Raw genomic sequence first — 23,173 nt, 5'->3', positions numbered from 1 at the left:
GAAACTGGGGGACTGTGGTGTCAACACCCACACAGTCAAATGGGTTGCCAACTGGCTGGACGGCTGCACACAGAGAGCGGTGGTGGATAGGTCACTTTCATCCTGGAGGGATGTGGGCAGTGGGGTTCCGCAGGGCTCCGTCCTCGGGCCTGCGCTATTCAACATCTTCATCTAGAGACCCTCTGGGTAAAAATTCGTGGGGAATTCGGCACAGGGGACACAACTGTGGGAGTCTACTACAAAGTCCCGAGCTTGACCAGGAGCTCTCCCGGGAACTGACTGAGGACCTTGGTCGTCATGGGTGACTTCAGTTACCCGGACATCTCGTGGGAAGATCACTCAGCTAAATCTGAGCGGGCGCAAAGCTTTCTCTCGTGTGTGGATGACCTCTACCTGACTCAAGAAGTCTATGGGCCGACGAGAGGCAAAACGTTGCTTGACCTGGTGCTGGCTACAGGGGATGACTTAATCGGCAACCTAGTGATCGATGGGAAGCTGGGTGACAGCGACCACGAGCTGATCACCTTCACCATCCGCCGTAAAGCTGACAAGTCAGTCAGCAACACAGAAGTCCTTGACTTCAGAAAAGCCAACTTTCATAAGCTCAAGAGGCTAGTCGGTCAGGCCCTCAGGGACCATGACCCCAGGGAGATGGGAGTTCAAGAAGAGTGGTTGCTTCTCAAGGAAGCGATCCTCAGTGCACACGCCAAATCTATTCCAACACGGAGGAAAGGCAGCAAGAAGGCACAGCAGCCCCCCTGGCTCTCCAGAGACCTAGCGGACCTACTGTGGCTAAAAAGGAAAGCCTACAAAGGATGGAGGACGGGATTCACCTCCAAGGAGGATTACTCCGCGCTGGTCCGGTCCTGCAGGGACCAAACCAGGAAAGCCAAGGCTGCAACTGAACTCCAACTAGCTTCAGGCATCAAGGACAACAAAAAGTCCTTTTTCAAATAAGTGGGGAGCTGGAGGAAAAGCAAGGGCAATGTTGGACCCCTGCTAAACCAGATGGGGCAACTGACAACTGACGCCCAGGAAAAAGCCAACCTATTAAATAGGTACTTTGCGTCAGTCTTTCATCAGTCACATGGGATGCCCATGCCTGCTATGGGACAGGGAAATCTGGGTGAGGGGGATCCCCTATCCTCCATCAATGCTGACCTCGTGAAGGAACACCTTGAGAAGCTGGATACCTTCAAGTCAGCTGGCCCTGACAATCTGCACCCCAGGGTACTCAAGGAGCTGGCGAGCGTCATAGCCCAGCCCCTGGCATGGATCTTTGAAAACTCCTGGCGCTCTGGTGTAGTGCCCAAAGACTGGAAGAAGGCCAATGTGGTGCCGATCTTCAAGAAAGGGAGGAGAGTGGATCCGGCTAACTACAGGCCCATTAGCCTGACTTCTATCCTGGGGAAGATCCTAGAAAAGTTTATTAAGGAGGCCATCCTTGAGGGACTGGCCCAGGCTAACATTCTAAGGGCTAGCCAGCATGGGTTTGTTGCGGGTAGGTCTTGTTTGACCAATCTCATTTTCTTCTATGACCAGGTGACCTATCACCTGGACAAGGGAGAAGAGATTGATGTCATATATCTTGACTTCAAAAAAGCTTTTGATCTGGTATCCCATGATCACCTCTTGGCCAAACTGCCCAGTTGTGGCCTTGGCTCCACCACGATCCTCTGGCTGGGAAATTGGCTTCGTGGTCGGACTCAGAGGGTTGTGATTGATGGCAGTCACTCATCATGATGCCCTGTGACCAGTGGGGTCCCTCAAGGCTCTGTCCTGGGACCCATACTGTTCAACGTCTTCATTAACGATGTGGACATTGGAGTCAGGAGTGGACTGGCCAAGTTCGCCGATGACACCAAACTTTGGGGCAAAGCATCCATGCCAGAAGATAGGCGGGTGATCCAGGCTGACCTGGACAAGCTCAGCAAATGGGCAGACGAGAACCTCATGGTGTTTAACACCGATAAATGCAAGGTTCTCCACCTTGGGAGGAAAAACCTGCAGCATCCTTATAGGCTCGGCAGTGCTACGTTGGTTAGCACTACAGAAGAAAAAGACTTGGGGGTCATCATTGACCACAAGATGAACATGAGTCTGCAATGCGATGCTGCGGCTAGTAAAGCGACCAAAATGCTGGCGTGCATCCATAGATGCTTCTCGAGCAAATCCCGGGACGTCATTCTCCCCTTGTACTCGGCCTTGGTGAGGCCGCAGCTGGAGTACTGCGTCCAGTTTTGGGCTCCACAATTCAAAAAGGATGAGGAGAAGCTTGAGAGAGTCCAGAGGAGAGCCACGCGCATGATCAGAGGTCAGGAAAACAGATCTTACGATGACAGGCTGAAAGCCATGGGACTCTTTAGCCTGGAAAAGCGCAGGCTCAGGGGTGATCTGATGGCCACCTATAAGTTTATCGGGGCGACCACCAGGATCTGGGGGAACGTCTGTTCACCAGAGCGCCCCAAGGGATGACGAGGTCAAACGGTCACAAACTGCTGCAAGACCGTTTCAGGCTGGACATAAGGAAGAATTTCTTTACTGTCCGAGCCCCCAAGGTCTGGAACAGTCTGCCAGCGGAGGTGGTTCAAGTACCTACATTGAACACCTTCAAAAGCAAATTGGATGCTTATCTTGCTGGGATCCTATGACCCCAGCTGACTTCCTGCCCTTTGGGCAGGGGGCTGGACTCGAGGATCTCCCGAGGTCCCTTCCAGCCCTAATGTCTGTGAAATCTATGAAAATCAGTGACTTGGACGAAGGGGTAAAAAGCACTCTGTTCAAATTTGCTGATGACACTAAGATGTGGGGGGATGTGGGCATGCTAGAAGGGAGCAATAAGCTACAGTCAGACCTAGACAGGCTACAAGGGTGGGCGGATGTGAATAGGATGGGATTCAACACCGACAAGTGCAAGGTGATGCACCTGGGGAGGAACAACCGGCATCATACCTACAGGTTGAGGAACTCCCTTCTTGTCAGTACAGAGGCAGAAAAGGATCTTGGAGTCATCATTGACTCCAAGATGAAAATGGGTCGGCAGCGTGGGGAAGCAGTTAGGAAGGCCAACTGCACCGTGTCATGCATCCACAGATGCATCTCAAGCAGGTCCAAAGAGGTGATCCTCCCCCTCTATGCGGCACCAGTCAGGCTGCAGCTAGAGTACTGCGTCCAGTTCTGGGCGCTGCACTTCAAGAGGGATGTGGACAGTATGGAGAGGGTCCAGAGGAGGGCCACTCGCATGAGCAGCGGCAGCAGGGCAGGCTCTATAAGGAGAGTCTACAGGACCTGAACCTGTTCAGCCTCCAGAAGAGAAGGCTGAGGTGGGGGAAATCTAGTGGCCTGTTACAAACTAGTCAGGGGGGATCAGCAGGCACTGGGGGAAGTCCCTGTTCCTCCATGCACTGCCAGGAGTGACCAGGAATAATGGTCACAAGCTGGTAGAGGGTAAATTTAGGCTAGATATCAGGAGGCGCTACTTCACGGTCAGGGCGGCTAGGGTCTGGAAGCAACTTCCAAGAGAGGTGGTCCTGGCTCCTACCCTAGGGGTTTTTAAGAGGAGGTTGGATGGACATCTTGCTGGGGTTTTTTGACCCCAGTATTGTTTCCTGCCATGGCGGGGGTCAGACTAGATGATCTACTCAGGTCCCTTCCCATCCTAGAAACTATGAAAGTGCAATTGGGGACACTTCGTATGCAAGTCTTGGAACTGACAGGCCAGACTCTCTGGTAACTGGAGGAGATAGAAAAAGAAATACTGACAATTAAATATTCTTTTAGTAGCTACTGGAGAACAACTATCAATTTTTATACTGATCTTCACTGCTAAAACTGATCTTACTTGGCATACTGCAGACTGGATAATGAGCTTTAGTAATGGTTGTGAGAGAAGTGAAAGATGCAAATAATGGTGGTGCCTATGGACAACAGGATCAAAAAAACCAAACAAACCCCTTCCCTTAAGGGGATGATCATCTCATACCTTCTTACTGCAAGTTTTTCTTTTGTTGCACCTTCCTCTGAAACAACTGTTGTCCAGAGACAAGAAACTGAACTAGGCCAACTAAACCTGTCCGGCATTTTTTGTTTTGAAGGATGTGGAAGGAGCATAGAGGTGGGGGGCCAGTGGAGTGGTGAGGAATTTCCTCAGCCTGGGCAACTTGTACTCATATATAGCTACGAAGGCTGAAAAAGAACCCCATTCTTGTAGACAATAATAGTTTTCCAGTATTAAGAACTGAGAAAGAAATTTGTCAGCTGTTTAGACATCTAGCATAAAAGTAACAATACCAAATAACAGTTGACTTTATTTAAAATTATATGTACAACAGTTACCTCGAGAAATTTCCAGTGTCTACTTTCTGATCCATACAAGTCCACAAACAATGTCTACTGTCCCTACCTAAATGGCAGCATGTTAAATTCATAATCACACTGAGATGCCACGGTGTTGGTTCTTAAAACATGGAAACTTGGACTCTTGGGCTCTCTCTAGTCCCTTTCATAAAATCGACAACCAGGAATGTGAGCATAAACCAGTAATCCTTAATCTGGGTGCTAGAAGATCCCTTTAGGGATGCTGAACAATATTAGCACTGTTAGGTACACAAAACCAAACAATTCACAAGATAAAACCAGAGACTTCATATAGGAATTGATGAAGTCTTTCTGGGTTCTTCGCAACAGAAAGATACTATATTATTTTCCTGTAGTTGTTATTCCCTATTGTTTTACCATAGTGGTGCTCTATTAAAACAAAAAAACCCAGAAAACTGCCCCCAAATTCCAAAATAGTTATGAAAGGGCACCTTAACTTTAAAAAGATTGAGACTCACTGGTTTAAGCAATTCTTCATTTACATCTGAGAAAGCAAGAAACAATGGTTTTTAGCTCATGGAACAAACTGTGCTTTATCAAAAACAATATAATTAAATCCATCTCAAGGCAGCCAAGTGACATATCCTTAATACGTAGAGTGGATTAAACTGCTACTGAGAGTCCAAAAATAAAGTTTTCAACTATTTTTCCATTGTTTTGAAGCGACAGTATACATCTGAAATCTAACATAATTTTTAGAAGCAGTTTTTAGGTACCATACCTGGCCCTGACTCAGTTTTCCAGTTACTGTGGTCTTGTTTTTACAAATTTCTGATTTGGGACAGGGGAGGAATAAATATATAAATTTTTATCCACTTTGCTGCTGTATGAAAGACCTGCAGAGTGTCAAAGATTAAAGTCTTTGATTTCAGATGTCGATGGCAAAAGGTCAGATGACAAAAGGTCAGAGGCTAACACAACAAACTCTGTGGTTGTAATTTATCCCTCTGTATTAACAGTGTTGCATATACACACCCCTGTCTGTACCTCATTTCAAATTACTTGAGCTTTCCATACGAGAGAGAATCTGACCTTGACGGCCCAGCACAAAAGATAAAGTATCTATAGTAATGAAATTAGCTAACTTTAGTGAAGTTGTAAAATTAATTAAATATACTATGCGTGCCATCCTGTGACCAAACAGAACCAGTACCACCCAAGTAAAAATAACCCCCCTTTTTTTTATGAAACCTGAGCAAACAAAGAAAGCACAAGTGCCAACTCATTAATTATTTATAATTGGCGTATAGTAATTGGTCACCTGTGAAAAGTATAACTTTGAAAGAACTTCCGCCCAAAGCAGAGAACTGCGTATACACTCAAGAAGAACAGATTGTGCATGAATATTTCTCTCCGCCTACGTTATCTTTCTGGCGTATCCCCATTTATCTCTCTCTCTCTGACATTATCTTTCTTATCAAGAGCTCTTAGTAATTTGCAGACTGCAATGGCTTATATGAATCGCTTGGAAGCAACTGTCTTACCCACCCTGTAAATGCTGGGTAACATGATATCTGCATACTGTAACTAAATCAATCAGCTCCACTGCCTACGTTCTAGCCATCAGAAGTGTAAGTAAAATAAATCTTTTGTGAAAACATCACACTGTGTTTAAATCATCCTGACTCCGGCTCACCGTTATCACCCACCTGCCCAGTCATAAATCCCCCTCCTCGGACCAAGCTGGTCGTGCTGACCCAGGCTCGCAGGTCAAGGGTGCACCGGCGGTATGGGGCGTGACACAGAGAACGGAGAGAACTGATGGACAATATACAAACACAAACATCTCTTCTGTTTTCTTAAGAGTTACAGTAATTGTGCGCTTTAGCGGATATTTATCAAGCTGACACTGGCTAGTTTTTGTTTGGTTCAGAGAATCGTACCAGTGCGGCAGGAGTAGCAATACAAATTCTATAATTTACAAAAGCAACACAATAGCTTGCTTCCCCTGTGCAGAGCAGGCTGAAAAAAGGAGTTTACTGAAGTTCATCAGTTTTTCCTGACTTCTTTGTTTACTCAAAATTTGGGTTTAATTCCCATTTTTGACATTATACTGACCAATCAACAAAGAATTCCAGGTAACCTTCATCTGGTTTCTCCAGCTTCGGCGTTCCCATTTCAGCTTTGACTCCTACCAAGATGTCAGTGTGGCCCTGTTAAAATGAACACTCGGTTCAACCAGAAATATAGAAGCAACTTGCTTGGAATAAAATGTATCCATAATGGTTTTAATTAATTAGTTATTTGCATAAATTATTCTGCCATGTCACATTTTGAGTCTGAGCCAATTTTTGCTTTAATAAATTTAAAGCTTTTTGAAGAACACTGTTAATCGTGAACATATTAGCCCACAAATATTTGTCTTCTATCAATAGGACAGTCTATATATCCATTTTTGCATAATTTCAGTTCCAAAATAAATACTTTCAGAACCATTATAACATTTCAAGTGATAGCTACCACCTCTTCATACAAGTCATATGCCCTAGAATAGTAATTCCACTCAACTGTGATATTAACATGGAAAATAAATTCCCTCTCTATTGCTCACAGTAGTGACTGCTTTTGCCAGATTAAACACTATTATTTCATAGCGAAGACTTCTCCCAGACTTCTATGTCTAGCTCAAGTTACACAGGCCATTCCTAAAGGATGTTCAGATACATATCTTTTCACTACCTCCTACAATATCACGAGCTGTAATCTGTGGCATTTATCAGTAACAAGCTACTATATTTATAACCAGGTCATGGACTTGAATTCAGTATCACAACAGTTTCAGAATCTCCACCAACAATATATACAGATTCTGGGAGCTGTACTTACAAGCTTCACCCTTGCAGATCCACTTGTGTTTGATACCACATCTGTTTCTACTTCAATGCATCTATAGTCTTCACAGCCACGGCCATCTACCCGAAGATCCTCCTAAACATAAAAACCACCACAGCTTTGTTAAGCAACATCAATTCACCTTTAAAAGAAAAAGCCAAAAAATAAAAATAAAACTTCCACATTTCATCTGAGGGACAGCATTCATGAGTAAAGAAAAAGGACTGTTCAGAGGTTAACATACTTGACTCAGCAGGGTTCAATTCCCAATTCTGCTAATAACGTCTGTGTGAAACGTAAAATAGAACTGGTACAACTTCCTTCCTACTCTGCACAACTTGTTTTGTCTTGAAACTGCGTATGGGCAGAACAACTCATGTAACAAGTTCTCAGGCATTCCAACAAGTTTGTCATCAGAGAGATCATTGCAGTTCAGGGCCTTAGACTTCAAGGTCCTCAAGGCAGCATGCTTCTTTAATATCTAGCACAACAGTGCTCTGCTCCTCAGAGCCTTCAGCTCATGAAAACTTGTGCTAAATATACTTGAAAGGCAGGGTAATCAAGCCTAGCTTCCTTTTCATAGCACCTGATGAAGTGCACTTCAACTTGTGCTAAATATATGGGAAAGGGAGGCTAGTTCTGCATCTTGTAGACTCAAGCATGTGTGTGTACATGCACACAGGCACACATGTGCAATTCTGTGAGCCCACAAGGTGCACAGCTACCCTGCCCTTCCCATATATTTAACACAAGCTTCTGTGAGCTGAACTGTACTTCATCAGATGCTGTGAAAAGCCTGGCATCCTGAAGTGAGCTTCAGCTCATGAAAGCTTGTGCTAAATCATAGAATTATACAAAATTAGGGTTGGAAGGTTCCCTCAGAAGGTCATCTAGTCCAAACAGCAGCTCAAAGCAGGACTATCCCCAACTACATTATTCCAGCCAGGGCTTTGTTCCACTGGGCCTTGAAAACCTCCAAAGATGAAAATGTCACTACCTTTCTAGGTAACCTGTTCCATTGCTTCACCATCACCCTGGTGATAAAGCTTTTCCTAATATCCAACCTAAACCTCCCTTGTTGAAACTTGAGACCATTGCTCCTTGTTCTGTCATCTGCCACCACTGAAAACAGTCTGGCTCAGGGGTAAGCAATTATTTCGGGTGGAGGGCCACTTACCCAGTTTTGGCAAGCTGTCAAGGGCCTCATGGGTAGCCCCGCCCCTTGACAGGTCTCCCACCCCCGGTCACCATCTTGGGACCAATGTCCCAATGTCTTAGGGCCAGTGCTGGTGAGGCCCAGAGTGGGGTGCAGGCTGGCAGGGGTCTGTGGAGATGGGTTGGGCTGCACCAGCAGGGAGCAGGGAGCTGGCCTGGCTCCACAGAGCTCCTGCCACCCGGGACCCCTGTACTCCTGCCGCCCTGCTCTGGGCTCTGCTGGCGCTGGCCCCAGGACACCGGTGTGGGCCCTGTGTACCCTCTCACTCCCAGCGCCCCCTGAGCCCCACGGTACAGGTGGGGAGCAGTGTACAGCCCCGATCCCCTGTTCTGCAGCATGGAATGAACTGGTGCTGAGTGTAGGGAAAAGCAGCACCCCCTCCTGCCTGTGGTCAATGTCCTGCGCTGCAGCCACTGACAGCCCACGCGGGGCATGGAAGGGGCTGCTTTTCCCATGCTCAGCACCAGCTTGTAACCTACCCCTGCTGCCAGCCAGGGCCCCACACTGGCTCCAGGCTCACCCATTGGGGCTGTGCCACAGCGAAAGCAGCTGCAGCCCCCCCGCTTGCTGCGCTGGGCAGCGTTTACCACCACCACCTCTGGGCTGCCCAGCGCGCGAGCTCTGGGCGGGCAACAGCAGCAAACACTGCTCAGCATGGCAAGCGTGGCGGGGGGGAGGGGAACACAGCTGCTGCCACTGTGTGCATACCCGATGGGCAAGCCCAGAACTAGCGCAGGATCCAAGCTGGCAGTGGGGGTGGCTTACAAGTTGGTGCTGAGTGCAGGACAAGCGGCCCCCTCCCCCACCCTGTGCCCAATGCCCTGCACTGCAGCTGCTTGCAGCCCATGTGAGGCTGCCTTTGCCTGCTTAGGACAGCCTTGCATGGGCTGCAAGTGGCTGCAGCAGGGAGCACTGGCCACAGGACGGGGGGGGGCCACTTTTCTCCAGGCTCCTTCTCTGCCCTCCCCCCAACCCCCTGAGGTTCCAGCCCATGCAGCCACATGGTCCCAGGCCAGAAACCCCTGCTGGAGTGGGGCTGGGTGGGCCCTGCTGTTGTGGGAGCCCGCCAGGCTTCCCCTGGGTCCTACTGGCCCTGGTTCCTGTCATTTTTTACATGAACCAAAGACAGATAAATATTAATTTTCTAAAACTTTTTAGGGGCCCTGTGGGCCAGATGCGGGCCATGGGCCATTTCTGCCCACCCTGGTCTAGTTCAATCCTCTTTGGAACCACCCTTCAAGTAGTTAAAGGCTACTATCAAATCCCCCCTCAGTCTTCTCTTCTGCAGACTAAATAAACCCAGCTCCCCCAGCTTCTCCTCAAGTCCTGTGCCCCAACCCCCTAACCATTTTCACTGTACTTCACTGAACTCTCTCCAACTTGTCCATATCCTTTCTGTAGTGGGGGGCCCAAAACTGAACACAGTACTCCAGATGTGACCTCACCAGTGCTGAAGAAGGGAATAATCACTTCCTTCAATCTGCTGGTAACACTCCTACTACCATAGCCCAGGATGCTGTTAGCTTCCTTGGCAACAAGGGAGCACTGTTGGCTCATATCTAAATATACATAAAAAATAGGATAAAAATGTGTGTGAAAGGTTTTTCACCTTGTAGACTCACAAAACTGGAAGTGCACATGCATGCATGTGCATACATACTTTAGTGAGTCTACAAGATGCAGGGTGAGTCGCATCTATTTCTACTATGCTTGTAATATATTTAGCACAAATCTGCCCTGCCTTTCATATATATTTAACACAAGCTTTTGTGAGCTGAAGTGCACTTTATCAGACACTGTGAAAAGTAGAGGTGCACCAATATATCAGCTGCATTTCAGATTGGCACCGATAAGAGGGAAATTTACATTATCAGCTATTGGCTTTTTTGGTCTGGTGTATCTGATAACGTTCACTGATAAACATAATAATTATGCCTTCTGGCCAGGGCCCCCTTACACCGCATGCATATGCATGACCACACACATGTACATGGCCAGGAATGCAGCTAGGCAGCATGGAGAGCAGCTCCCTGCAAGTAAATCTATGGGGGGGCTGGCATGGGGGAGGGAGATCGAGGCCCTCATGGTAAGAAAGGGAGTGGGGGGCAGGGATTAGGGTCACTGCCCAGCTAGAGCGGTAAATGGGATGTGGGGCAAGGGCAGGATGGAGCTATGGGTGACTCGTCCAAGGGATGTGGGGGGAGGGATGAGATGGCTCCCCACTGCTGTGCAAGCCCCAGGTAGGCATTGTGGGGGCATGTGCCCCTCCAAATTTGTACGCAGGGTGGATACAGGCTGCCTGTTGTGGGCTCAGGTCTCTCTGCCCTGCTGTCTTTTCCCCAGGAGCCCTGTGCCACCCAGCAGCATTGAGGGTGGCAAGCTGTGAGGCTGGCATGGGGCTCCCAGGCAAAGGCAGCAGAGTGGAAAGCCCCGAGCCTGCAGCAGGCAACCTGCATCCACCTTTACCTTGCTTGGTTCTGCTCTGGTTAAAAGCATCCCTGGGCTTAAAAAGGGTGGCAGTGGTACTTAAACTAAAGCTCATTTGACGAGCTTTAGTTCAAATGCCCCCACCACCATTTTAAGCACTGGGATGCTGATACCCTGGACGAGCCACTTTGTCCCACTCTGTGCTCCAGGTCCCAGCCCCGCTCCCTCCCTCACCTAGGGGGCCTCTATCTGCCCCCCACTTCGCCTCCACAGACTTAACTGTGGGGTCCTGCTCTCCAGACCACCCAGCTGTGCTCCTGTAAATCAGTTATCAAATCAGTACCACCCGACATGCCTGGTGAATAATCAACTATCAGTAACAGCCTATAAAGTCTTTAATTGGTGCACCCCTACTGAAAAGCCTGGCTTCTTTTTCATAGCACTTTACGAAGCACACTTCAGCTCATGAAACCTTGTGCTACATAGATGTGAAAGGCAGGGCAGCTTTCACCAAAGCAAGCATAGTATGCCCACGTGCGCACACACAGGTTTGTGAGCATCCAAGGTGCACAGCCCCTGAGCCCTCCCCCGCTACTCAGCGTAGCGCCACCCTCCCTCACAAGACAAAGCTCAGAACTGCAGAGAGCAATCCCCTGCGCCTAAACCAGTCCGCCTGCGGGGTGTCTTCGCGCCCCTGAAGGCCACACGGAACGAGAGCCGGAAGCAGGCACCACCCTGGGGCTGGGAGGGGGGAAGTGGCGCCCCGGGAGCAGCGAGGCGGAGCAGCTGGGGGAAGGGCGTCCGTTACCTGGACCCCGTGCACGACGTAGACCTTCTCCGCCTCGCTCAGCACCACAGACGCCATACCCCGCGCCAGCTCTCAAACACTTCCGGCTCACTGCGGAAACCGTCATCAAAACGCGACAAAGCTCCTCGGACGTTTCTCAGCCGCCGTGGGGCACCGCACCGGGGGTACGTAACTTCCGCTCCGTGACGCATAGTGGAACGACTGACACCCCCTGGGTCACAGGCTCTCCCGCTTCCAGGAACCGTGGGAAGTGAGGCACTGACTCAGCGCATGCGCAGGGAAAGTTGAGGGCTCGCGCATGCGCATCCGTGTTACTTGAAGAACGTGTATGCTTATAGGTGGGGCCTTAGCGTATAGGGCTCGGCTGCCCCCCACCCGCCATAGTAGCGCATCGTGGTCTCTGGGCGCTAATCTACCGAGTGCATATCATAGAAACCGGTGTGAGAGCCTGCAGTGCTCGATACCACATTTACCCAAGGAGCCTTGTTTACCCCGATCTTACATCAACAGGGCTACGCCCTGCACCCCTGGTTTCCCTATAGGTATCCGGCCAGGCACAGCAGCACTCAGTTTGCCCCTGTCCCTGGACGGGGGACAAGAAATGAATGTCAAGACAGCAGCTTCACTTGCTGCATCTCTTGATGGAGGTGCAGCCTGCACTGAGTCACCCTGCGGGTGAGTCACATAGAAGGTGCGCACATGCACACACCCCAGGGACACTGAAAGAACGTGATTACAAAGGCAATGCCTCAAAGGTGGGAGGTGGCAGAATTTTAACACTGATCTAAAAGGTCCTATGAGTCACTTCACTTAAGCGTTGCACAGGTCAGGTAGTTTAACAGATTTCCTTCTTGGGTATTTCTTGAGACCTGGTCAAAGGGACTTGTATTTTGGACATCTAAAGAGCTTATATAACTCGGGGGGGGGGCTGTGTTTCAAGGTGTCTCAAACTGGGGGCACCTAAAAGTATTAAATGGGTTTGACCTTCATTTCTCTGAGACTTGGTTCCTCAGTGATCGAACTGGGGATAATAATACCTGAGAATTTCCTTAAAATAAGTTTATTTAAGCATATGATGCGCTCTACATGCCATATGCTACACTATAGCAGCTATAGGAAGCCCTTTCCCTTTTTCTGCATCTTTGTGACGAGGTATTTAGCAGAATTTGCAGTTTTGTTGGAATATGATGGGGCTGCGCCATAAGCACTTCTGTTATGGCCTGTAGGAAACTAAGTGGAAATTATAGCTCTGTCTTCAGAGCAGAGTTTGAATTGGGTGTGACAAATCAAACATAGGGATTCAATCTGAACAAGGAGAAAATAGTGAATAGCTCATCTTTTTTGGGTACTTCTGCTTCTCATGTCGTGTCTGAGGTTGTTGATGAGAGGTATTTAGCTGTATTTGCATGTTCATTAGAATCTGGCAGGGCTGCAATGTGAGTACCTCTGCTACGGCCGTTCTGCTATTCTGGGCACTGGATGAGGTAGGCAGTCATCTGGAATACATCCATAGAGCAACAGGGCTGAAAGGGACCTCCAGAGGTCATTTAGTACAACCCCCCTGCCTGAGGCAGGATCATTCCTATCCAAACTACCCTATACAAACCATAATCTAAACTCTGTGTAAGACTACCATCAACCCTGATGCAATACAAACCCAGCACGCTAACTTGGCACAGGTAAAGCAGGGGAACCACAGTGCCAACATCCTGCTTCTATGAAATGTTCTCAATGTAGATTCAAGAGATTGGGAGTAGAGGGCCACAGCCCCTGCTACAGAGAAAGACAAACTTCCACAGTCCAAAACAACCTGACCATGGGGTAAAATTCCTTCCTGACCTCATATATGACGATCAATTTGACCCTGAGCAGAAAAGTAAGACTGTTGAACCAGGAAGCTATAATTACAGCTAATGTGTGTCATAATGACACAGGCACCACAGGGCTGCTAAACTGAGCTTCCACAGGTTACTTTCATTTGGAATTTCCTACATTTTGAGCATTTTGACATTTTGACTTGGCAACCTTAACATTCTTTTAACATAGGGTTTTTTGAGGGGGGACATCACGTATGGGTTTTTTTTTAATCTTCAAGGAGTAGCATACTCACTGCAGTTAGCATTGTTGTGATGCTGTCAAAAGAACCTTTCTCATCTGCTGAGCATGAGCACAGTGCAGTATTTCAAAGGTTTAGAATTTCAGTGTTAGCAACTCGTGATTTTTGGTGTTGCTCTTAAAATCTATGCTTGGGGATGTGAAAAACAGTTCTTTTATATATATTTGCATGTATGTGTAAAAGAGCTAAGTTTTTCACATTGCCAAAGCATAGACTTCAACAGCAATGCCAAAAATCATGAGAGTTTGCAACACTGGAACTTGGCCAGCTTTGGGCAGGTTTCTCAGAGTGGTTTTTCATCTCCTTCCCACAAATCTGAGGGACAGAGGAGGTTTGAAAGAAAAGGTTGCCAGGTTCTGCTTTTTTTTTTTTTTTTACACGGGTCAAACAGCAATATATCTTGTCCTTCTCTGTTGTTCTTAGGTGTTGCTGCTAAGAAAGTGGGTGTAGCAGGGGGACATCCATTTGCACAAACCCACACATGTGTCTTTATTTTTTGTTTCCTAGGAGCACCCAAATGAGGCAGGGATGCTCCTGCCTTTGAGCAAGGGTCTGGACTACATAAACTCAGACCTTAAATGCTCCAGTGCAACTGATCAAGGCTCAGTTCTACTAGACACCATCCAGCCAGAAAAGCCAGCCGCTGCTTGAACACTATTACAATTTAAATAGAATTTTATCTTGCTCAAGGCCAAATCTGTTCCAAATTCAATTGGGCGAGGCCCAATAGTCAAGTTTCAAAATTCGACCGAGCAGAACTTGATCGGCAAGTCTGTGTGGCTCGACCACAGGGCAAGTGTCCTCCCTCCCAGACTCATTCGTCTGGGACTTTGGATATTCCCCAAATCCAGGCAGGTGTCCTATGTGCAAGCCCTAGGTTCAAATGCCCCCATGTCCCACTTGATCTTAGCCAAAAGGCCAAGAAACAATAAAATACAACAGCAGGCTAGATACAACAGCAGGTAAGGGGGAAATGCAAGAAATAAGCAGGATGGGTCAGGCACAACCGTATTTCCTCAGGCCTTGTATTGCTTGTGAGGGGAAATCAACAGAGCAGTTAACACACATCTTCCTGCAGCTCCAGAGTCCTGCTCTGGCCTTGGGGAAGCGCCCAGCTCTCAATGGACTCTTAGTCCCTCAAGCCAGGGAGGCAGAGACAGCTGTGTGTGATGCTTGGGCAGGCAATGCCTTCCCTGCCTTACACAGCTCTGCCATGAGACTGTCTGCACCTGAGCCCAGGTGAGGCTTGCTGCTGCGGCATCCAGGCAAACAGGTCCAGAGGCCAGAAGGACATGGCTCTGGCCATGATGCAAACGTGGGCTCCTTATTCCTGGTCCCCAGTTCCCAGTTCCCTTCTCAAAGCTAATTTTTGTGCACTTAAAGGTCAGGAGTAATGACTTCAGTGTGCTCAAGAGCTTGAGTTTCTCCCCAAAATGTCTGTTGACTAACTGAAACGTAAAATAATATCAAGAACGTAGGCCTGAATGCGGAGCTGAGACGAGGCCATGGGACATACAAAATAAGATCACCTACATTCCCCGGCCTTCTCTTAGCTCCTCCTTCAGGCGGACATACTTGATACTATTTTACGTTGTGATTGATTTGTCAATAGACACTTGGATGCAATTCCAGGTCTCTGGGGGATTTAATTCATCACTCCTGACCTTTAGCTGTGTAAAGATGAGCCTGGGAAAAGGGACTGGGAGCAGTGTTGCCAGGTTTTAAATACGACTGTGTTGTAAGCTCAAAATTACTGTATTTGCTGAACAATTATGCAAACAAGTCTTTTTCTTATTTGCTTTGCATTGCTCATTTAAGTGGCCAGGGAGGGAGCCAGCAGTGGATCATCTAAAGCGGAAGCATTTCATTTCCCCCCACCCCAGCAAACAGCCCTTAAAAAAAAAAAAAAAAAAAAGAGCGCTGACCCCGAACCCGAAAGTGGGTCGAGGCTGTCTGAGAGCAACTTGGCTCTTCCATATGCGGAATCCGGGTCCCTTTTTGTGCCTGAAAGCTTGCAATTGAAGATTTTTTTTTGGCAGTTTAATAAAAGACACCTCTGCTACGAGTCACGATTGCCTTTTCCTCTAGGCCAATGCGGCCAGGACCCGGCAGTCGGGCTTTTTGAGCGCGAGCTCCGGCGGACGATGCGGGGGCTGAGCTGCTCGTACAAACGCGGGAGCTGCGGCGCCGGCGGGGAGTAAGGGACCGCGCGGGCCTTCTCCGCGGCCAGAGGGGGAGCTGCGGCCGCGCTGACAGGGCAGGGGGAGGCGCCGCCGCCGCCGCGTGGGGAAGGGCCGGGCCGGGCCGGGCCGGGCGGGTGTGGCGTTTCCCGGCGCGGCTGCTTCCTGGCCCGGCGGATGGGGAGCAGCAGGCGCCGCAGCGGGGCCCCGCGCGCTGCCTCCCCGGGCGGATGGGAGCCGGCGCCGGGCGGCTGCAGGCGGCGGCCCGGGGCAGCGGGGCTCTGAGCGGCGGCGGCGGTGCGGTAGGTGGCGGCGCTGCGGCTGTGGGGAGCGAAGAGGAGCCGCGTCCGGTACCAGGCGCGGCCTGCCCGGCAGGGAGCTGCAGCTCCTCCTGCCCAGGGCCGGGGTGCGGCTCCTTCCGGCCAGGTCTGCCCTGTCCACCTGTGTCCCCGAAGTCCCTTTTATATGCAGGCGCCAGGAGAGCTGGGCTGCACCGCCTAGGGCGTGCACAAGACTTGGATGTAGAGACGGACAGACGTGACCTGCGTTGAGCAGGGGTTGCACTAGACGACCTCCCTTCCAGCCCTCTTCTTCTACCTACCAATTCGGGGGGGGGGCAGGGACGGGTCATATTGACCAGCCACACAGTTGGGATGGATGTGGGCAAGCTGTCAGGGGTCATGGTGCCCTTCTGGGATGGCTGCAAGCCCACCCAGTGTCCATTACAACTGTGTGGTTGGTCCAGGAAGGGGTATCGCCCACAGGCAGTCTCACTTGTCTCTCATTATTATTATTGCTATTGTTATTATTATTGTTGTTGTTATTAGCTGCGACTTAGGCCTCCTGTAGTCCAGCGATGCTGGTGTCACTGAAGGGTAAAGGCACCTTCAATTCAGCTGCCCTGCAATTTTAAATCCTGGAGCCCCAGGGGTTTAATTGGGTAACCAAGCATCCATGGCAAGTGCCAGTGAGGTCTTTGCTTGAACTGTGAAATAAGAGCACCTCCTCTGGATCGTTTTGATGACAGAATTGAGCCTCCATGAAGCAAAGTTACAAAGTCCAGCATTGCAATCAAACCAGGGGAGAACTTGCGGTGCTTATAATGGAGCTGACCAATTGAAAAAGATTAGGGGCAGGTCCTTTGAATGCTAGTAACAAGGATTTTGATTGACTTTCTAAATGTTTTTGAATCTTTTTAGAGCTTTTCCCAGCAATAGTAATAATAATGTTAATAATAATAATAATGATAATGATGATGATAAATGTTGTTATGATGATGATGATATGGCAGTTCCCAATTTAAATCTGAATGTTTTTCCCTGCTTACCACAACGCTAACGTTTGAGAGAACAAGTGCTTTTCTCTTCTATGCTGTCCCTTTTGAATATATTCCTGAGCACAATGACCAGTGGACAGCAAAAATTTCAGATTTCCCCCCCTCTCCCCCCCCCCCATCTTAACTTGGATAAGATCAAGTATATTTCCAGATATACAAATGAGTCTATGTGCAGTTTGGATTCAAAATGATGAAGATGCAAATATCGTAGATCTGTAGGAGAGAAGTACTTTCACTCAAATTCTAAAAATATATCATTCGTAATGATACAGTAAAATTATTGTCTACAATAATAGGAGCCTGGGGCAAGGTTCCAGGAAATGTGACATTTTTCTGTCCTTAATGATAGCATATGATAGCCACAATAATGGTGTTTGTATTAATGACTATTAAACACCTCTATAAAAGTGGGCCTGCACATTTCTTTTGTCATTGCTTTTAAGAGTGAAGTCACACATGCATTAAGGATCCAACAGTGCAAATGGCAGAGATGCTCAAGTATAGTACTTACTACCATGAGTGTTGTTTATTTAATCAGTGGGAGTTACTTACGAGAGTAAGTGCTGTACTTGGATAGAACATTTGCTGAAACTTGCCGGAGGCAAGAAGTTTGATGCAGTGAAAGCCTGAATTTGTCACTTGATCAATTTAATTTTTTCCAAGTACTTTGAAGGCCTCCACTTAATTTGTATGAGAAGTATGTTGTCATTTTTTTCATAATAAAGGTTTTATTTCAGTGTTTTGTGTAGATAAGCTGTACATAACTACGTAATCACTTACTCAATAATTGAAGCTACTTCAGTGAGAAGTTTCCAAGAAAAATATTTGTCTTATCAGGCTGCTGGAATAGATTTTAGGAGGACAAATAACTCATTTTTAAATTCATGATTACTGTAATGACAAAGCTGTCCATCTCACCCTTTTTCTATGGGTTGTTCTCTTTGAGCCAGTAGAGAGTCTACTTGAGAGAGTAGTAGACCGAGTGAATGTGAATGTTGTTAGATTGCTTTGAAAGAGAAACTTGCCTTTTGATGATAACTCTGTAGTTTCCTTTGCGTTTATCATGGCCAGTCTTTCGTGTTCATTGTAATATCCAGAATACTATTTCCCCTTTTTCACGGTAAAAGCGTGCTGGTTGTATTAATTGTACTTGATCTGAGCCTTGTGATGAACTGGATAAAAACCATGGGAGCAAGGGAGGCAATGCTCTAAAAAGTGACCATTTAAAATATTCCAGATGTGACTGATGGTGCCATCCCATTTGTTCTGTGCTCTGGATCAAACTCATCTAAGGTTTAGATTCAATTTCTCATCTTCTCTGAAGTGAAACTGTTCTAATAGGAGTTTAATGCATGAACTCTAGGAACAGATTCCTGCCATGTCATTGAAGCTGCAGTGCAGTAAGTTTTAGCAGCAAATCTTTGCAAATCATCAAATAGGTAATTAGTTAGAATGCATCTTGCAAGAAGCTCTGGGAAGCCTCTCTTCAAGAAAATTCCTAGCATATTAGGACTAGAAGACTAGAAGATTATTTAAAATAAATAAAGATTGAGATGATTGAGTTAAAAACCCATTCAGACAAATGCATTAGAGTGCCACAGAGCGCTTAACAATATTTTTGTTAGTGAGTTGGGTCCTTGTGTGCAGAGTAATATCATTGGTCTCAGAGATGGTGCCAAACAGATGGGAAGAATTAGGAGTTGCAGTCAACACACTGGGGTTCAGTAAAGATAATGTAGAATATCACTGCTAAAAAGCGGGGAACAAAACACACAAATATCAAATGAGAATTACAGGATGATAGTGGTACAGAGAAGAGGATCAAGGGGTTAAATGCGTATGAAAATATCATGCTGCACACTAATGCAAAAAAAACCTCCAAACATTTTTATTGTTGAAGCCCAATATAATATGGACTAACTACTCTGCTGTAATTTACTGTGGTTACACCACAATTGGCAAACTACCTGTGTTTGAACACCACAGTTCAAACAGTGAGAAAATTGTTAAAAAATACCTACAGTTATGTAAAGAAACATTAGAATTTGGAAGGGGATCAATTATTTGTGCTAGCTGAAGCCAGCAAAGGAAGAAATAGCACTTTAAACTGCAATGATAAAGTTCTGTCAGACTTTTCTCTGCTTGGCATCCTCAGCAAGAGCCTCTACTAGGAGGAGTTGGTACATTTCATGGTTGCCCTTTTCCTTGAATAGAGAAAATGAAGGGGTGTCAGGATGTTTCTAAAAAAAATGTCTTGTGATATCTTACATGTATTTGAGTTCTGCTGTATCTGCTTGTAGTACTTTCTGTGCCCCCATCCCCATGGTATCTGAGCATCTCACAAATGTTTAATGTACCTACCGTTTTAATGTCTTGGTGAGAAGGAACTTTTGCCTCAAAGGATTCTGAAGGACAGTGTTCCCAAATTCCTGTCTAGCACTCTAACCACTTGCTCATTTTCTCTTTCAAATCTAAGTCTTTTCACTCAGTGTCCATTGTTTCATAAGAGACCTTATCTTAAACATTATTTGAAGCTGAGCTTGCAGTACCAACTTGTTGAGATTGCAGCTAAAAATCTATTATTTTTACTTTTCTGAGTGGCATTCTCTTGTATCATTTCAGTTGCAAATTGGAGACTGAAACCATTGAACATATAAACAGGCCTTCCCCCACATTTCTGTCTCTCTTGTTTGGGGAGGAGGGGTCAACTTTTTGTTTCATAGATTGTAAGGCGGGAAGAGAGCTTGGAAGATCATCGGGTCCAGCCCCCTGCATCAAGCAGGAAAGACAACTGGGGTCAAGTGACCCCAGCAAGGTGACTGTCCAGTCTCTTCTTGAAGATCTCCAGAGTAGGTGACTGTACCGTCTCTGGAAGGAGCTTATTCCAGCACACTGACTGCTGCTGCTGTTAGGAGAGGCAGAGAGACTTGACAGCCAAACCCCTCTGAAGTCTGTGGCTTGCTATTTTAAGTACTGGATCAGTATCAACATAGTGAAGAAGTTTTGAAAAACACTGAGGTTTCTTCTGTCAGGCTCTATATTTAGAGATAAGTGGTACACCAATAGGGCTTCCCCACCGAGTGTTTTGGTCATAAGTTGTGATCCATTCCTTTTTCTGCAAAACTTGGTCTAGGACTGGAACAATACTTTTCGGTCCTTCTGCCAACTAAGCGACAATTCATAAATTATATTATGTTTTCTAGTGCCAGGATTAGGTTAGGTTAGATATTGGGAAAAAAACTTTCTCACTAGGAGGGTGGTAAAGCACTGGAACAGGTTACTCAGAGATACTGTGGAACTCCCATCCTTTGAGGTTTTTAAGACCTAGCTAGGCATAGCCTTGGCTGGGATGATGTAGTTGGGGCTGGTCCTGCTTTGAGCCTGGGGTTGGACTAGATGACTCTTGAGGTCCATTCCTACTTTAATTTTCTACAATTCTGTGATTAGTATCCCTGTTCTGTTAGATAGCTTGAGTTATTGCTATTGCTTTAGCCCACTCTGAACCCAGCAGACCATAAGAAATGACAACAAAATTGTTTGTGTCCTTGTTCTTCTGAGAGAGTAAATTCAGGGTTACTTTTTGTTTTTAAGTGTTACTGCAGGAGTTTGCAATGTTTTTGGCAGGGTGCCAAAAATGCCCAACCTTGACTTGTAAGATGTTGGTGTGCTGGGGTGGATAGTGGGGGAACCGCAAAGAGCCCGATCCTAGTTGTGACAGCGCAGCCCCAGCCCCTTTCCTACCATTCTCCCTGAGGTGCGTGTACACCCGCCGCCAGCAATGAGCCAGGTTGGGGCTCTGTGCAGCTACTTGTCTTGTGTCTCAGGGCAGGCAGCGGGAAAGGGGCTGGAGCTGCACTGCCACAACAAGGATCGGGTCCGTGGCAGCTCCCCTGCCATCCATCCAAAGATGCGCATGCGCTCACCTCTGGCAGTGGGTTGAACTGAGGCTCTGCAGACCCTGGTGCAGCCACTTGCAGTCTCCTGGCTGCTGGCCACAGCCAGCCCAGGCACTGGTCAGACCCCTGCTGTCTACTACAGAGCTTGGGCTGCCTGCAGCAGGCAGTGGGGATGCTGCAAGCAGCTGCACCAGTGTCTGCAGAGCTTTGGCCCAGTTTGTTGCCAGCAACAGGTGCATACATGCCTCTGGGCGGATGGTGGGGGAGCTGCGAGGGGCCTGATCTTGTTGCAGCAGCATAGCTCCAGCCTCTTCCCCACCATCAGCCCCAAGGCACATGTGTTGAGTAAAATGCCTTTGCATGCCATGTTGTGGCCTGTGTGCCAGAGGTTGCTGACCCGTTAGTGTTTAACGACTATTTTGTAACCTGCCATAAACTTCTGTAGATATTCAAACAAAAGCCAATTGAAGTCATCATGTTATGAATTAAGCCTTTTATTTTTATTCTCTTTCTTTCTAGTAGATGCTGCTTACAAAATGTAGAGATTCAACATCTCACTTCCATTAGGCTAAGTAACCCAGCGGTTACTTGCCAGTTTCTTCCTGAGCAAAGCAAGACAACATGCCCTTGTATATGAGGATGCAGTTAGTACTTTACAGACTACTAAATTGTAAGATGAGCCTTTCTATTAAATAAATTATAATGCAGAGGAAGCTCACACTAGACAAAAGAAATTTATGTAGCTTTTAAGCTCAAACTGTTACCATTTGTTCTGAGAAACAGTGTACCACAAATTTGGGCATAGAAATGAAGCCAAAAACTATTGGCTTAATTCTTCTGTGGATTACCTTAATAAAACTGTGACTCTAGCAGAATTACTACTTATTTATATTTGTGTAAGTAAGAGAATTGGGTTCTGTCTCTTATACAACTCTATTTCCCCAAAGTCTGTCAGATGTAGCCAGTATGCTGCTCTCAGAAGGGAGTCTCCAGATCTTATTTTCAACCTCACAGATGTCTTTTGAAGTGATTTCCACCTCCCCTCCTGTCCTCAGGGAAAAGTTCACTTTACATATTCATATCCCAGCGCACATTTTTTTCCAGGAATACTGAACTCTGATTTAAACCTACGCTCAAACCCCCATGCCTCAAAGCAAAGGGAAAAACCTTGCATTCAGACAGTAGATTTTCACAAACCTGTTGAAGGCACTAAGACACAGAAGTAGCCATGTAAGCACAGTTTTATGAATTATGGCATGACTCAGTTATGTTTATAACATTGTCATTTTTCTCTGTTTACTAAATTGTTATAACCAAATTAGGGAGTTTTGTTTAGTACTGTCAAAACCAAGAGTTCAGACGTTGTCACTCTGGCCTGAATTGTGATTATTTTTTCTAATTGGCTTGCCTTTTGTTTATCAGTCTCTGTTTGTGCCCTTGGATCACATCTTTGCATTTTTTGACATTTCCAAAAGCTACACACTTGTATTATTTTTTTAATGGAAACCAAAGCTTTGCTGTGATCACATGACTTCAGAGAATGAGGCCTCTAGAAAGAATATCATGAGATTTGTGAGGAAATCACAAGAGTTGGCAGCAGTGCAGCCCTAGACTAAGTATCTTCACATAGCTATAACATTGTTCTTCTATTCACAGAAATTTGATTTACAAGACTTGGAGGCAACAGTGAGATTTGCTGTCACTGGTGCATCTGTAGTACTAGGAATGATAGTAATGCCAATATAGACAGAGAAAGGTCTTTGGGTAAATCTGGTATCTTTTATAAAAGGTATCAGATTTACCCAAATTGCCTTGTCTGCCTATGTCCTTAGACCAACACAGCTACAACTTATACCCCTGTAATACAGACAGAGGTATATCTGTCAGTGACAGGGCACCCTGGGGTGCTGGGAGATGCTTTGTAGGGTGCACCAGGAAGTACGAGGAGATAAGAAAATAAAGCCAGGATCAGGCTTGTGGTGTGA

The 23,173-nt window shown here is 46.8% G+C and overlaps 2 protein-coding genes across 5 annotated transcripts in view; one reads left to right on the top strand and one right to left on the bottom strand.

Moving 5' to 3' along the window:
- Positions 1-11,816, bottom strand: part of EXOSC7 (exosome component 7) — a 34,714-nt gene extending 22,898 nt beyond the window's left edge. Inside the window, exons 1-3 of the mRNA XM_090050411.1 lie at positions 11,661-11,816; positions 7,204-7,305; positions 6,436-6,530 (exon numbers count right to left, since the gene is read on the bottom strand). Of these exons, the coding sequence (XP_089906537.1) occupies positions 6,436-6,530; positions 7,204-7,305; positions 11,661-11,717 (254 nt within the window). The 5' untranslated portion in view covers positions 11,718-11,816. The remainder of the gene's footprint in view (positions 1-6,435; positions 6,531-7,203; positions 7,306-11,660) is intronic.
- Positions 11,730-23,173, top strand: part of ZDHHC3 (zDHHC palmitoyltransferase 3) — a 46,556-nt gene continuing 35,112 nt past the window's right edge. The window contains exon 1 of one of the 4 annotated variants that reach the window (XM_090050408.1): positions 11,730-11,824. The gene's annotated coding sequence lies outside the window, so the exon portion shown is untranslated. Of the gene's footprint in view, positions 11,825-15,883; positions 15,974-16,048; positions 16,259-23,173 lie in introns of those variants that run through there. The other 3 variants (XM_090050407.1, XM_090050406.1, XM_090050409.1) reach the window with 3 other exon arrangements.

This window comes from Crocodylus siamensis, chromosome 5, assembly GCF_052110815.1.
Source record: "Crocodylus siamensis isolate JL-2025a chromosome 5, ASM5211081v1, whole genome shotgun sequence".
NCBI lineage: Eukaryota > Metazoa > Chordata > Crocodylia > Crocodylidae > Crocodylus > Crocodylus siamensis.
Note: the sequence above shows the minus strand (reverse complement) of the source record. Positions and strands in the feature narration are given on the sequence as shown.